Source organism: Moschus berezovskii, chromosome 16, assembly GCF_049115385.1.
Source record: "Moschus berezovskii isolate FMDL1 chromosome 16, NW_MosBer_1.0, whole genome shotgun sequence".
NCBI lineage: Eukaryota > Metazoa > Chordata > Mammalia > Artiodactyla > Moschidae > Moschus > Moschus berezovskii.
In genome coordinates, this window is record NC_142475.1 from 25,125,800 (window position 1) to 25,141,170 (window position 15,371).

The window sequence follows — 15,371 nt, forward strand, 5'->3', positions numbered from 1 at the left end:
TCTTTCCACCATGTATATCGTTGCCTGCCTTGTCTTAGATTGGCCAGAAGTCTGTGGGTTTATTTCTAGGCTCTCTATTCTATTCCATTTTTCTTCTTTTCTATTTATTTTAGCTGGAGGCTAATTACAATATTGTAGTGGTTTTTGCCATACATTGATATGAATCAGCCATGGGTTTACATGTGTTCCCCATCCTAAACCCTCCTCCCACCTCCCTCCCCATCCCATCCCTCTGGGTCATCCCAGTGCATCAGCCCTGAGCACCCTGTCTCATGCATCAAACCTGGACTGGCAATCTGTTTATGATAATATATATGTTTCAATGCTATTCTCTCAGATCATCCCACCCTCGCCTTCTCCCACCGAATCCAAAAGGCCGTTCTATATATCTGTGTCTTTTTTGCTGTCCCGCATATAGCATTATTATTACCATCTTTCTAAATTCCATTTATATGTGTTAGTATACTGTATTGGTGTTTTTCTTTCTGGCTTACTTCACTCTGTATAATAGGCTCCAGTTTCATCCACCTCATTAGAACTGATTCAAATGCATTCTTTTTAATTGCTGAGTAATAGTCCATTGTGTATATGTACCAAAGCTTTCTTATCCATGCGTCTGCAGATGGACATCTAGGTTCCTTCCATGTCCTAGCTATTATAAACAGTGCTGAGATGAACATTGGGGTACACGTGTCTCTTTCAATTCTGGTTTCCTCGGTGTGTATGCCCAGCAGTGGGATTGCTGGGTCATATGGCAGTTCTATTTCCAGTTTTTAAGGACTCTCCACACTGTTCTCCATAGTGGCTGTACTAGTTTGCATTCCCACCAACAGTGTAAGAGGGTTCCCTTTTCTCCACACCCTCTCCAGCATTTATTATTTGTAGATTTTTGGATAGCAGCCATTCTGACCGGCATGAGATGGTACCTCATTGTGGTTTTGATTTGCATTTCTCTGATAGTGAGTGATGTTGAACATCTTTTCATGTGTTTGTTAGCCTTCTGTATGTCTTCTTTGGAGAACTGTCTTTTTAGTTCTTTGGCCCATTTTTTGATTGGGTCATTTATTTTTCTGGAATTGAACTTTAGGAGTTGCTTGTATATTTTTGAGATTAATTTTTGTCAGTTGTTTCATTTGCTATTATTTTCTCCCATTCTGAAGGCTGTCTTTTCACTTTGCTTATAGTTTCCTTTGTTGTGCAAAAGCTTTTAAGTTTAATTAGGTCCTATTTTCTTTACTCTGGGAGATGGTTCATAGAGATCCTGCTGTGATTTATGTTGGAGAGTGTTTTGCCTATGTTTTCCTCTAGGAGTTTTATAGTTTCTGCTCTTATGTTTAGATCTTTAATCCATTTTGAGTTTATGTTTGTGTATGGTGTTAGAAAATGTTCTAGTTTCATTCTTTTACCAGTGGTTGACCAGTTTTCCCAGCACCACTTGTTAAAGAGATTGTCTTTTCTCCATTGTATATTCTTGCCTCCTTTGTCAAAGATAAGGTGTTCATAGGTGCGTGGATTTACCTCTGGGCTTTCTATTTTGTTCCATTGATCTATATTTCTGTCTTTGTGCTAGTACCATACTGTATTGATCACTGTGGCTTTGTAGTAGAGCCTGAAGTCAAGCAGGTTGATTCCTCCAGTCCCATTCTTCTTTCTCAAGATTGCTTTGGCTACTAGAGGTTTTTTGTATTCCCATACAAATTGTGAAATTATTTGTTCTAGTTCTCTGAAAAATATCGTTGGTAGCTTAATAGGGATTGCATTGAATCTATAGATTGCTTTGGATAGTATACTCATTTTCACTATATTGATTCTTCCAATCCATGAACATGGTAGATTTCTCCATCTATTTGTGTCCTCTTTATTTCACCAATGTTTTATAGTTTTCTATATATAGGTCTTTTGTTTCTTTAGGTAGATATATTCCTAAGTATTTTATTCTTTTCGTTGCAATGTGAATGGAATTGTTTCCTTAATTTCTCTTTCTGTTTTCTCACTGTTAGTGTATAGGAATGCAAGGGATTTGTGTGTTGATTTTATATCCTGCAACTTTACTATATTCATTGATTAGCTCTAGTAATTTTTTGGTGGAGTCTTTAGGGTTTTTCTATGTAGAGGATCATGTCATCTGCAAACAGAGTTTTACTTCTTCTTTTCCAATCTGGATTCCTTTTATTTCTTTTTCTGCTCTGATTGCTGTGGCCAAAACTTCCAAAACTATGTTGAATAGTAGTGGTGCGAGTGGGCACCCTTGCCTTGTTCCTGACTTTAGGGGAAATGCTTTCAATTTTTCACCATTGAGGATAATGTTTGCTGTGGGTTTGTCATATATAGCTTTTATTATGTTGAGGTATGTTCCTTCTATTCCTGCTTTCTGGAGAGTTTTTATCATAAATGGAAGTTAAATTTTGTCAAAGGCTTTTTCTGCATCTATTGAGATAATCATATGGTTTCTTTCAATTTGTTAATGTGGTATATTACATTGATTGATTTGCAGATATTAAAGAATTGTTGTATTCCTGGGATAAAGCCCACTTGGTCATGATGTATGATCTTTTTAATATGTTGTTGGATTCTGTTTGCCAGAATTTTGGTAAGGAGTTTTGCATCTCTGTTCATCAGTGATATTGTCCTGTAGTTTTCTTTTTTGGTGCCATCTTTGTCTGGTTTTGGTATTAGGATGATGGTGGCCTCATAGAATAAGTTTGGAAGTTTACACCTTCTGCAATTTTCTGGAAGAGTTTGAGTGAGATAGGTGTTAGCTCTTCTCTAAATTTTTGGTAGAATTCAGCTGTGAAGCCTTCTGGGCCTGGGCTTTTGTTTGCTGAAGATTTCTGATTACAGTTTCGATTTTCATGCTTGTGATGGGTCTGTTAAGATCTTCTATTTCTTCCTGGTTCAGTTTTGGAAAGTTGTACTTTTCTAAGAATTTGTCCATTTCTTCCAAGTTGTCCATTTTATTGGCATATAGTTGCTAATAGGAGTCTCTTATGATCCTTTGTATTTCTGTGTTGTCTGTTGTGATTTCTCCATTTTCATTTCTAATTTTGTTGATTTGATTCTTCTCCCTTTGTTTTTTGATGAGTCTGGCTAATGGTTTGTCAATTTTATTTATCTTCTCAAAGAACCAGCTTTTAGCTTTGTTGATTTTTGCTATGGTCTCTTGTTTCTTTTGCATTTATTTCTGCCCTAATTTTTAAGATTTTTTTCCTTCTACTTTCCCTGGAGTTCTTCATTTCTTCCTTTTCTAGTTGCTTTAGGTGTAGAGTTAGGTTATTTATTTGACTTTTTTCTTGTTGTAAGCCTGTATTGCTATGAACCTTCCCCTTAGCACTGCTTTTACAGTGTCCCATAGGTTTTGGGATGTTGTGTTTTCATTTTAATTCGTTTCTATGTATATTCTGAATTCTTTTTTGATTTCTTCTATGATTTGTTGGTTATTCAGAAGCATGTTGTTTAGCCTCCATGTCTTGGAATTTTTAATAGTTTTTTTTCCTGTAATTGAGATCTAATCTTACTGCATTGTGGTCATAAAAGATGCTTGGAATGATTTCCATTTTTTTGAGCTTACCAAGGCTAGATTTATGGCCCAGGATGTGATCTATCCTGGAGAAGGTTCTGTGTGTGCTTGAGAAAAAGGTGAAATTCATTGTTTTGTGGTGAAATGTCCTATAGATATCAATTAGGTCTAGCTGGTCCATTGTGTCATTTAAGATTTGTGTTTCCCTGTTAATTTTCTGTTTAGTTGATCTATCCACAGGTATGAGTGGGGTATTAAAGTCTCCCACTGTTATTGTGTTATTGTTAATTTCCCCTTTCATACTTGTTAGCATCTGCCTTACATATTGTGGTGCTCCTATGTTGGGTGAATATATATTTATAATGATCTATGTGTCTGTTTTTGTGCCAGTACTGTACTGGATTTAATTAGTAGCTTTGTCGTATATAGTCTGAAGTCAGAATGGGATTCCTCCATCTCTGTTCTTCTTTCTCAGGATTGTTTTGCCTAGTTACAGTCTCTTGTGTGTCCATGAAAATCTTAAAAATTGTCCTAGTTTTGGTGAAAAATACCATTGCTATTTTGATAGGGATTGGAAAGGAAGATGTAAACTGTTACTCTTTGCAGATGACATATGAGTATACATAGAAAAATCCCAAAGATGCCGCCAAAAAACTGCTAGAGCCCAAAGAATTCAATAAAGTTGCAGGATCCAAAATTAATGTACAGAAATACACTGCATTTTATACACTAACAATGAAGCACCAGAAAGAGAAGTTAACCTCCAATTTAAAGTAAATTAAAAACAACACAAAACAGAAAGAATTGAACAATCTCATTTACCATCACATCAAAAAGAATAAAATATAAATAAACCTACCCAAGGAGGCAAAAGACCCATAATCAGAAAATTATAAGACACTGATGAAAGAAATTGAAGACAACATAAGCTGATGGAAAGATAAGTTTTCTTGGATTGAAATAAAAATGTCCATACTACTGAAGGCAATCTACAATGCAGCGCAATCCCTATCAAAATACCACTCAAGCTTCTTAATTGAGAAAGTTGTAGTTCCATATTTTACTTCTACAGTTGCTGATACCTGAAAATACTAAGAAAACCAGTTTCACATGTTCTATTTGTATACAATGTATGAAGTACAGGAATGGTATAGCCACTTGTGGGAAACCACCAGATCTTCTTTGTGTAATTATCCTGAAGCTGTGCGTTACACTGTAGTCAGTCAGTCTTTCTCTCTCTGACTCTCTCGTGAGTGCATGCACGCAGTTTGCTTATAACTAGAGGCTTAAAAATCAAGTACCTTTAATCAATTCCTATAAAAGTTTGAGCAAAGAATATCCAGACATCAAAAATAGTTTGAAGGGAATGGATATTTTCATAAATATATTCTATTTTGTTGATAAGGAAGATGATTTGGGGAATAAATAGCCAAGGACACAGGTAATAAGAGTAGCAGGTAGCAACTTGTGTATTGCTTAGTCTATACCATGCTATACTGACCATACCTCACACAGTTTACCTTAAGACACAACCTTACACGGTAGGTAATACTATTACCTCCATTTTACAGATGACGAAACTGAGACCTGGGAAGACAGTTTGCTCCAGGTTACTTCAGAGTCCAGATTAGACCTCAGGCAGAGTGGCTTTAAAATCCCCACTCTTAATCACTCTGCGTGCATGCTAAGTCGCTTCAGTCATGTTCAACTCCATTGCTGCAATGCAATTTATAGCTAAACTAGTTAATCTCCTTGATGTACTTACAAACACAGGTTTTAAAAAGTTGCTTTCTTTTAAAGACCACTGTTTTGGAGTACAGTTGCTAAAATATTGCTTTTCCCCCTAAATGTATCTCTAAAGAAAAGAATATCTCAGCAAAAATAATTTTGAATTTTTTTAATGCACAAAAAGAACATCCCAGAAACAGAACAAGTATTGATTTATTAACGATGAAGCACTATATAAAGAAGTCCCCTCCCCACTTAGTAAATAGGAATATAGTCTAAATAGATGTGAAAGGAGGTGAACACTTTAGGATTAAATGCAAACCCTAAAGTTGTATACAACATTCATATATGGCTTATCTCATAGCAATATTATTTTCATAATGATGTACATGACATTTATACTTATTGGTAAGATGCTTTTGACTCAAAAGTTAAACAAAAATGCAAAGAGGTAGTTTAGCCAATGCAAGGTGAGAAAAAAGGCTTTTACCTTGCTTTGTTTTTTCCCTCAAAAAAATCTTCCACCATTCCTTTTGGTTCTAATTTGCTTCTGGATCATCCAGGAAGATAACAGTGCTTCTGGAAGAAGCATCATCAAAACCCTCTAAGAACTGATACCCCTAGTGGACAACGGTGTTTTTGAAAACAACTACTCTGAAAGTCACCTGGGAAGTCTCCACAGGGTTCCTCTCTCAGTCATGAATCAGAAATTCTGGCTTAAAGGGGCCCTGTTAAGATCTGACCATTAATTGCAGGAATTCATCGTGTTTTCTCCTCCAGTTCTATGCATGGTCTCATGAGGTGGTCATTTCTACACTGACCCAAGAATATTGGTCGGTGCTCCGTCATTGCAAGTCAGGAACTGCTTTAAATAAAAACTATACTTATTGAAGTTTGAAAGTAAAAATTTGAAAAATTCTCTAGCTGGCCTGTGAAACTGCATGATGCGTAGTATAAGTAGCTGCATGTAATTGCTCATGAAGTTGTGTTTCATAAAGTCATCACATCTTAGACTCAGAGGCAGTTTTTGGCTTCTGACCTCCAGATGCCTCATGCTTTAGCTATGGTGAGGAGTGGGGAAGGTCTATTGATATTCAAATTCTCTGACAGGGGTCATTTGATCCTATGTACAAACTAGCTTATCCTATCTTTACAATGAGAAATAAGCCCACAAAGAGAAGTTTCGAGGGGCAGCAAAACATTCATCAGTTCGAAAACTAGAACAGTCATTTACGCGACAATAGTTAGGAACCACTAGAAACGGGAGACATGACATTAATTGGGAATGACTTGTTACACAGAAGAAAGCATAAATATACAGTAAATAAGAGGTTTATATGCAGCCCCAGCAGGGTATGTACACATCCGAGCTGCTGTGAAACTGAGCAGGAATTCCTGCCGCTAAGAGCAGTCTCCGGACACAACAGTTGGAAGGTAACAGATGCTGAGAACAACGTGTGGGAACACTAGGCAGATATCCACATACACTGATCCTTGAAAATGCACAACATGGGAAACCCAGGTCACAAGTGAAACAGCACTTTGCCTGCCAAGGGTCGTCCTTCCATAAATATGCACAAATCAGTTCTCCAGTCGGGGGCGGGGGGGTCTGCAGCCTTGCTCCTCCGGGCGGGCAGCCCCTCCGCCTCGGGGCACACAGGGAACCTAGTCACACGCTCTACACTTACTCCTGCTGCCTTGGCTGCAGGTCGCAATCTCCCACCTTCACAGTCTCCCGATGCAAATCAAAGCATAAATAACACAGAGCCCACACTTGTGGCTCCTCCTTTCACAAGGTTACTGGGAACAGGTACTGGTCAGAGCAGCACAAATGCCACCACCATGTCCAGGAGTGGGGAGTAGAGTAGCTGTGTGCACTTTTGCAAAAAACACCACCCCCTGCCCTCCACCCAAAACAAAACAAAACCTCCACCCTCCGTGTCTTTTATTTTACTGGTTAGCTCTGTCTGTAGCTAGGAAGACGCTGTGCTGCTCCTGGGCTCTTTCTATCAGCTTCCTCTTCTTTTTCTTGTTCTTTTTCTCCTTAGCTTTTGGAGTTCTCTTTCCTACAATGACCGGAAGAGAAAGAAATGAAGACATGTCAGAAAAGGCTCTTGCTCTCGGAAAGAAAGCACAAAACATTAGGAGTTTTACACAAAGCCCATCTGGAAAACATCACCTATGGAAAAAGCAGCCTCAAAGAGAAAATTGTTCACATTAATTTTGACGGAATAATAATAATTTACTAAATTGGATATGCTGTCTTAGAGACTGATCTTCCCGTTACAGGGAACTGGCATATTTAAAAACCTCCCAGCGGCCTGATCAGTCTTGCAAATATCATTCTGCCACAAAAATTCCATTTATCCCCTCCTCCTTTTAACAATGCTGCCCTGTACTAGACATCTTTACATCTTTCTACTGCTCCACATGTCAGTGGGTCAAAAGAAAATAAGCATTTATCTACAGTAAATATACCAGAAGTTTCAAACGCCCCCCTCCCTGCCCCAAGGGAGAAAAAAATGTCTAGCTTTTAACATTAGTGTTCTCAGTGTTCTCCAAAGGCCAATATTTGAAGTGACATATGTGGAATACCTCTTTATTTTCTATAAAAATTCATGAGGACATCATTTATTATGTGGTTTATGGCTTTTTATATAAATCCTCCTAACCAAGGTATTCTTACTGAGACCAAGAAAAATGCTTGTTTCTGAGGAACTGGTAGGGGTGTGTCTTACTACCAAAAAACAATCACACCCTGTTATTCCTGCTTCTCCTCTTCACCTTAGCCACTAGGAAGCCCAGACCACAGCTAAATAGTTGAGGTTTTCCTCCATCAGGAGTTTGGGGATTCAGTTTTCCCTTGGTCTCTGCTGTATTTGACTTCTTCCACTTTGTGGTTACCATTTCCAGTCTTCATAAGGTCTCAACATTTCTTTGCAAGTATGTCTACATAGAACTTTGAGAAAAAAGAATAAGAACATAGATGTTTGCTTTAGGTCCTTTGCCCTCTTTGGGTTCTAGGCACACAGGAATCATGGGGCTTTTAGAACAGGAAAGAGCTTGAAAGTTCATCTGCATTTGTAGTTTGGTACTGTACACCTTCAGTACAGGAAGGTTCTTCCTCACAGAGTAAAGAGAATCCTCCTGTCAGCTCTTTTTTCTCTTCTACCTGTCCCTACTTCCAATTTTATCATGTAGTTGCACAAAACGTAAGCTTTCTCTTCCTGTGAGGTATTCGGTACCACAAATAGAACATTCCATTCTAATCCATGATCTCCATCCTTCCTACATCTAAGAAATCCAATATTCCTGAGATCCTTTTATGACACAGACATAGCTGGTCAGCTTTTCAATCCAGACAGTGGAGAAGGTGGCTGATGGCATGACATGGAAAATAAACAGACCAGAGGTTAGGATGATAGATACGTGCCGTAAGAAACTAGAGTCACCCAAGGTTAAAGGAGGTCATGGGACTTTTAAGTGAGGAAGGTGGTTCTCATTTCTCCTCTTTCTGATCAGAAATGGTCTGTTTTGTTTGAGAATGGAAAATAGTCTCACTCATGAGATGCTGGCACATGGTAGGCACATAGTTAGTATTCAATACGTACAACTTTCCTGAGTCAAACTTTTTATCATGAGAATGAAGATAGGATGCTACGGTAAAACAAAAAGAATATAAGGGTACCCTCATATTAAATTATAAATGTCCTTGAAGTTAACTTCTGGTTCTCATTAAATTCTGGCATTAATGTTATAATGGCATTTTGCCATCTTTAAATGTAGTTAATCCTACCCAGTGAAACTTCAGTGGAAGGCTTCATTAATCAAATAAACTGTAAAGTTATAACTACTTAGTAACACTGTGTCTAATGATGAGACACACCTAATGAGGGCAGAGAAATACTTAAAATAGCATATTTTAAAAGAAGCTCCACTTATAAAGTTTTATGAAGGTTTCCTTAGTTCTGTGTTTTCTCTAAAAAAAAAATCTTTTGTTAAAAATATTCACTGCTGACTACCATTTAAAAATTCAGTCCATTTCTGTTTCATTTATTTAAGGCTAGAATTTCTTTTAGAATCAAAACAAAATTAAATGAAAAAATATTTATGAAAACATTCCTAGATTTTAAAATTTATTTTGTTAAGATATATGCTGAATATACATTATTTAAAGAAAACTTCACAATCACCATTTCAATTCTTCATATAAATTATGTAGTTGAATGTTAAATGTTCCCTACTTTCACTAACAGCAAATCTATGCTTAATGACTGAAAAGAGAAGGTTACTTTCATGTCACTTACCTAATGGATTATTGTGATGTAACTGTACGTGCCAAGTGGTTTCTGTGTTTGCTGGCTGATAGAACACTGGGTGGTAGGGAAGTTATTCAGTATTTGCATAAGGCAGTTCATATTGTGGCTGAAAACTCAGAAATGCTTCTGAAAACTTATTTTATATGATTGTATGATTATCCCACTGGTAATAAGTTATACGGTACTGGTTCCAACTAGAGATGTTTTGGGAGATTTTATTACAACCCTAAAATTTTGCCTTAGATATCTCTCTTAAATGACATCTCTGTGCTATTGGTTTATTTCTTGGTTTTGTTTTTGGTCAGCCCTATTTCTCATGTAGGATATACTGCAAACGCCAAAGGCTTAAAGCTGGTTAGCCAAGATTTGACCATGGACAGTCCTAAATGAACTGAAAACATTCTGTGGTCTATAGTAGGTTCTTTTGACTTTAAGCCAACTCTGAGTAATAAACTATTAAAACATAACCTACCATAAGGTATGAAAGGGGTCTTGCACACATTTTCTGAATTCTACTAAGATTTTCAGATATAAAGAACTGGGAAGATTAAACCTAATAAAATATATATATTTGAAGGTAAGTTTTATTGGACATGTGAGCATGTTAATTCATTTCCACTTAAGTTCTCAACATCTGTGACTATGAAATTAGACTCAGAGAATGACTTCAGTACTTTCAGATTATTTCACATTATCAAGCACATTCACCCTGAGCATTTAAGGGTAAATATGATGCCAGTCACCCAAAGAGTAATTCAACTCATGAACCTAACTTTCTTAGTTCACAAGAGAAAACGTTCTGCCCAAGATGAGCAGAAAAGGTTTGAGTTTTATGAGGAGATTGTCTGCCTTCAGGTATGTTCAACTCCAGTGAAAAATTCTGCATATCCTGGGTACTTGAGAGTGGCCTGAAGTCACTATTAGAAGAATCTCTTCAAGATCAGGGAGAATTTGATCTACAGAGCAAATATTAACAGCCCTGTTATGTAAATGCAAGCAGATGACTGGCCCAGATATTACAGTTTTTAAGGAAAACATTGCATTTAATGGAGAAAGGCCCGTCTGAGAGGAAAGAAACTGGTAGGTAGGCAGTCTTGTAACTGAGTTGTCTAGCAACACATTATGGCTGTGACTTTCAGTTTCTACATTTATAAAATAAAGATACTACAACCATCATTCCCCTCGAAGCTTATGAGGCATTATGTAAAAAGGTTGTGTTCCTAGGACGGAAAGACGTGTAAAATATCATGAGCGAGACATGATTATCATCAAAATGAACAAAGTTAGAAGGATGCTATCAAAGCTACACTAACCAACATAATATATTGAGTTGCACACATGTGGAAATGGTCCAACAGGATAACCTATCCAGAAAAAGGTGAACAGTCCCTTATGGAAATACTCGTAACATCTAGCTGTAGATTGCTGCTATTAGAATCAGAAATAGGATAGATTATTTTGAACCAAGGTATCAGTCAGACTCACAAATTACATGAAGCTGTGAAAATACCAGCTCCACTGCCAGTCAAACATGAATTTCATTCTTTCATAAGCTCCCTAATTCAAGGAAGGTCTTCAAATGATTTTTCCTCTTACTAGATTTAAGAGTCTTTTCATCATTGGAACAATGATTCTTGTACACACATCAGTAACATACAAAGGCTGTCTAGGGTTTACATCTTGATTACTAAGTGCTTTGAGAAAGATTTCCTTATGGTAAGTACAATACAAAAAAAATGAAAAATAAATTCAGTAGCTGTGACTATGGAAAAAGATATAAGCTTCTCTCTGTAGACACACATGTACACACACAACATGGCAATGTAAGCCACATCATGCAAATGTAACTGACCATAATTACCATTGTTATAGCCACCACTATGATGACGAGGCTAATCACCTGAAACCAGTACCGATTTTTACTAAATTTTAATGATAAGTCTGTGATGTTGACTGGAACCTGGGCTTCACTGTATTTATGAAATTCACTATGGGGACTTGGGAGTCACCTCCAGTGATCCTTCAAAGCAGCTGAAACTGAGGACTAGAAGTCTGTAACTACTGACTCAATGAATCTTGGACTTCAGAGGGGGTGCTGGATGCATAACATAAGGTTGCTTCAACAATGAAAGCCACAAGGACTGAGATGTAGACAATAAACAGAAATTGGGTTATTTCTCGCTTTTTTGCATGAGCAAGCGACTTTAGTTTGCACAATAGCAAACTAAAGCAACTGAGATTTATTTATTTAAGAGTGATTGATAATTCTCTGGAAAAGTACCACCTGCTTCCTGAAATACTTTAAAAGCTAAAAATAAATAGACAAAAGACAAATATAATTCATAAAGGAAGTAAAATAGCTATTAAGTATACTTCAAGAATAAAATCTCATAATTAAAACCTCCAACTAGGATGAGTTGTCACTGCAAAAATTCTGAAAATATGCAAAAGCTAGTGAGACTGTGATAGGCATCAGGATGTATTATGAGAATATAAAATTGATACAGCCTTTTTGAAAAGCCATCTGGCAGTGTGTACAAAAGCATTAAAACTATTCTTAACTTTTGACTCAGATCTAGAAATCTATCTTAGGAAAGTGACCTAAAGTTGGACAGAGATTTATATGTAAGAGATGTTTACTATTATTCTAGAAAAATTGCAAATTACCTAAATGTCCTACTATAATTTTTCATGACCTCTTTTTTTATGATTACAGAAATAATAGTTTGTTTTCAGCGATGTATGAATTGAAGTTTTTTGTATTTTAAGGCCATGACAAATTTATTCCTAGGAGTACTACTATAACTTGTCCCTAAAACTTATAATGAGTATAAGGAAAAGCCTATCATTCAAAAGCATTCATACTGTGGTGGTAAGTATGTTCCTCAGTAGAGGCATCAGTCACAAAAGTATCTAAGCCCTAAAATGTTAAGAACTATTACCAAAATATTTTATTTTTTTCTTAAATTAAATTAAATTAAATTTTTTACTTTACATTATTGTATTGGTTTTGCCATACATTGACATGAATCTGCCCCGGGTGTACATATGTTCCCTATCTTGAACCCCCCTCCCCCCTCCCTCCCCATCCCATTCCTCTGGTTCATCCCAGGACACCAGCCCCGAGCATCCTGTATCATGCATCAAACTTGGACTGGCGATTTGTTTCACATATGATAATATACATGTTTCAATGCCATTCTTCCAAATCATCCCACCCTCACCCTCTTCCACAGAGTCCAAAAGACTATCCTATACATCTGTGTCTCTTTTGCTGTCTCTTATACAGGGTTATCGTTATCATCTTTCTAAATTCTATACATATGCTTTAGTATACTGTCTTGGTGTTTTTCTTTCTGGCTGACTTCGCTCACTTCTCCAAAGACGACATACAGATGGCTAACAAACACATGAAAAGATGCTCAACATCGCTCATAATCAGAGAAATGCAAATCAAAACCACAATGAGGTACCATTTCACACCAGTCAGAATGGCTGCTATCCAAACGTCTACAAGCAATAAATGCTGGAGAGGGTGTGGAGAGAAGGGAACCCTCTTACACTGTTGGTGGGAATGCAAACTAGTACAGCCACTATGGAGAACAGTGTGGAGATTGATTAAAAAACTGGAAATAGAACTGCCATATGATCCAGCAATCGCACTCCTGGGCATACACACCAAGGAAACCAGAATTGAAAGAGACACATGTACTCCAATGTTCATCGCAGCACTGTTTATAATAGCCAGGACATGGAAGCAACCTAGATGTCCATGAGCAGATGAATGGATAAGAAAGCTTTGGTACATATACACAGTGGAGTATTACTCAGCAATTAAAAAGAATGCATTTGAATCAGTTCTAATGAGGTGGATGAAACTGGAGCCTATTATACAGAGTGAAGTAAGCCAGAAAGAACTATTACCTAAATATTTTAGACATTAAGCTCACAAAGCTTCTTTTATCTAGAAAGGAGTCCAAAGGGGCAAATATAATGAACATGACTGGGACCTACCCCTCTATATTCTACACAGCCCAAGATAAAAATCTTTCCACTGTTTATAATGGTTCAGAACAACACATTGATGGTTATTTATTTACATCAGCTGGAAAGCCAGAGTGAGCCAGCTAGAATGAGTAAAGGAAATGAGCCTATTTGGCTCCTTGATAACAGCCGTACAAAGTTCACTAATTGTATTTCTATCTGGTTTTTAAAAAATACACTCCACTAAAACCATTGCACAGAAAGACTGTTGTCTTTTTAAAGGACTGGCAAATTGTTCAATAGTTGTTTGATGACTATGATCAAATTTTCTTTGAGAAAATTTTAGGGACAATCCAATAAATGTCATGGTGTTGAAAAATAACAAGCCACCTACTAAGGAAACTTTACTAGACATTTTGAATTTCAAGTCATAATTTGAAACTTCCAAGTAGTCACTTAGTCTTTTCATCTTTATGTAAAAAAAAAATAAAAGCATGTGCTTTTAAAATATACACACAATCTGGAGATAACTTACTAGTTATCTTGTTCATATTACAAGGCCATTGGTGGAGAGTGACAACCATCCAAAGTAAAAAATAACCAAGAAAGTGGGTTTCTCTGAACATATAACATGAAAATGATTCAGAATTCAGAATACTTACCACCTAGGCAGATTTATACTAACTTGTAAGCACTAATTCAATAAACCAATTCTGTGTATTATCTGTAAAATTTTACTGTTCTTTGTTGCAAAAAAGACAATTACAAAATGGCTTCCTTTCTTTTGAGGCCTCTCTACTCTTCTCAGAGACATTTTAGTAGGCATGACGTCTGTTGCCTATTTTGCTGAAAGGGAAGTCCCATTTAGCTTAAAAATTGCATTTCATTGTTCAAACTGATGAGAGTAGAAGAGAAAAAGTAATCCTGAGGATGACCTAAATCTTTATGAATTGAGTGCATTACCACTAACATGTCCTGCACGTGGTGTTTCAAAATTTCCTCAGTGAGTAGCTCTGGATAAAATTATTGTTCTTCAGGTATAGGACACAACTTCTATTCCTGAGTCCTTATCAACTCATGTGAAGCAATAAAGATTACAGAAAAGTAACTTGAATAATATCTGGGTTTGTTCCATATAATATTGATCACTCCAGTTGATTTCTTTGATATCTGGTACCGCAAACAGAAAAGGAAAATCAATTTAGACAAAGTTCTATAGCGTTTAAGATGAGTGAGAATAAACAGAGAGGTGGCTTCAAAAATATCTCAAGTTGTTTTCATAACTACTTCAGATTAACTGTAGAGGACAAAGAGTTTCAGGGTAGAGAAGACTGAAATATCCTGTCCAAAATTTCATTTGTGTGAAAAAAACAAATATATAACTCTACCACAAGGGGGCAATAATTCACTTTTACTGTAAGAATATCTCTGGTTTAAAATATATATACAGGGGAGTTTTTAGGCTCTCACTTCTTAAATACTTTCTTTTAACCCCAGTTGAAGGGCTTTTTTTTTTTTCTTGGCTGGCAATGGTAAGCTCTGTAGTGGACTAAAGAGTACATAACAAGATCCAAAAGCAGGATGAGGAAAAATATAGTAATTACATTTCCATTAAAAAGATGTTTGAAGTTAAAGGAGGCGAAGAAGAAAGAAAACAGTTAAGATGAAATCTGCTGAAATTATGCAAATATGTATTTAGGAGGAAAAAGGTATTATTCATAAACTCAGGTTTCCATTTTCTTATGAGGAAAGTTAACATAAACTACCTGCAAACTAGGTCTTTTTCTCTTCATGTCTCTTTATCTATGAGAACGGAATTGGAA

The 15,371-nt window shown here is 36.6% G+C and overlaps 1 protein-coding gene across 2 annotated transcripts in view; it reads right to left on the reverse strand.

Moving 5' to 3' along the window:
- Positions 1-5,179: 5,179 nt before the first annotated feature.
- Positions 5,180-15,371, reverse strand: part of RSPO2 (R-spondin 2) — a 184,880-nt gene continuing 174,688 nt past the window's right edge. For both annotated transcript variants that reach the window (XM_055432498.2, XM_055432497.2), the window contains exon 6: positions 5,180-7,311. In XM_055432498.2, coding sequence (XP_055288473.1) covers positions 7,196-7,311 — 116 coding nt within the window. In that variant the 3' untranslated portion in view covers positions 5,180-7,195. The remainder of the gene's footprint in view (positions 7,312-15,371) is intronic.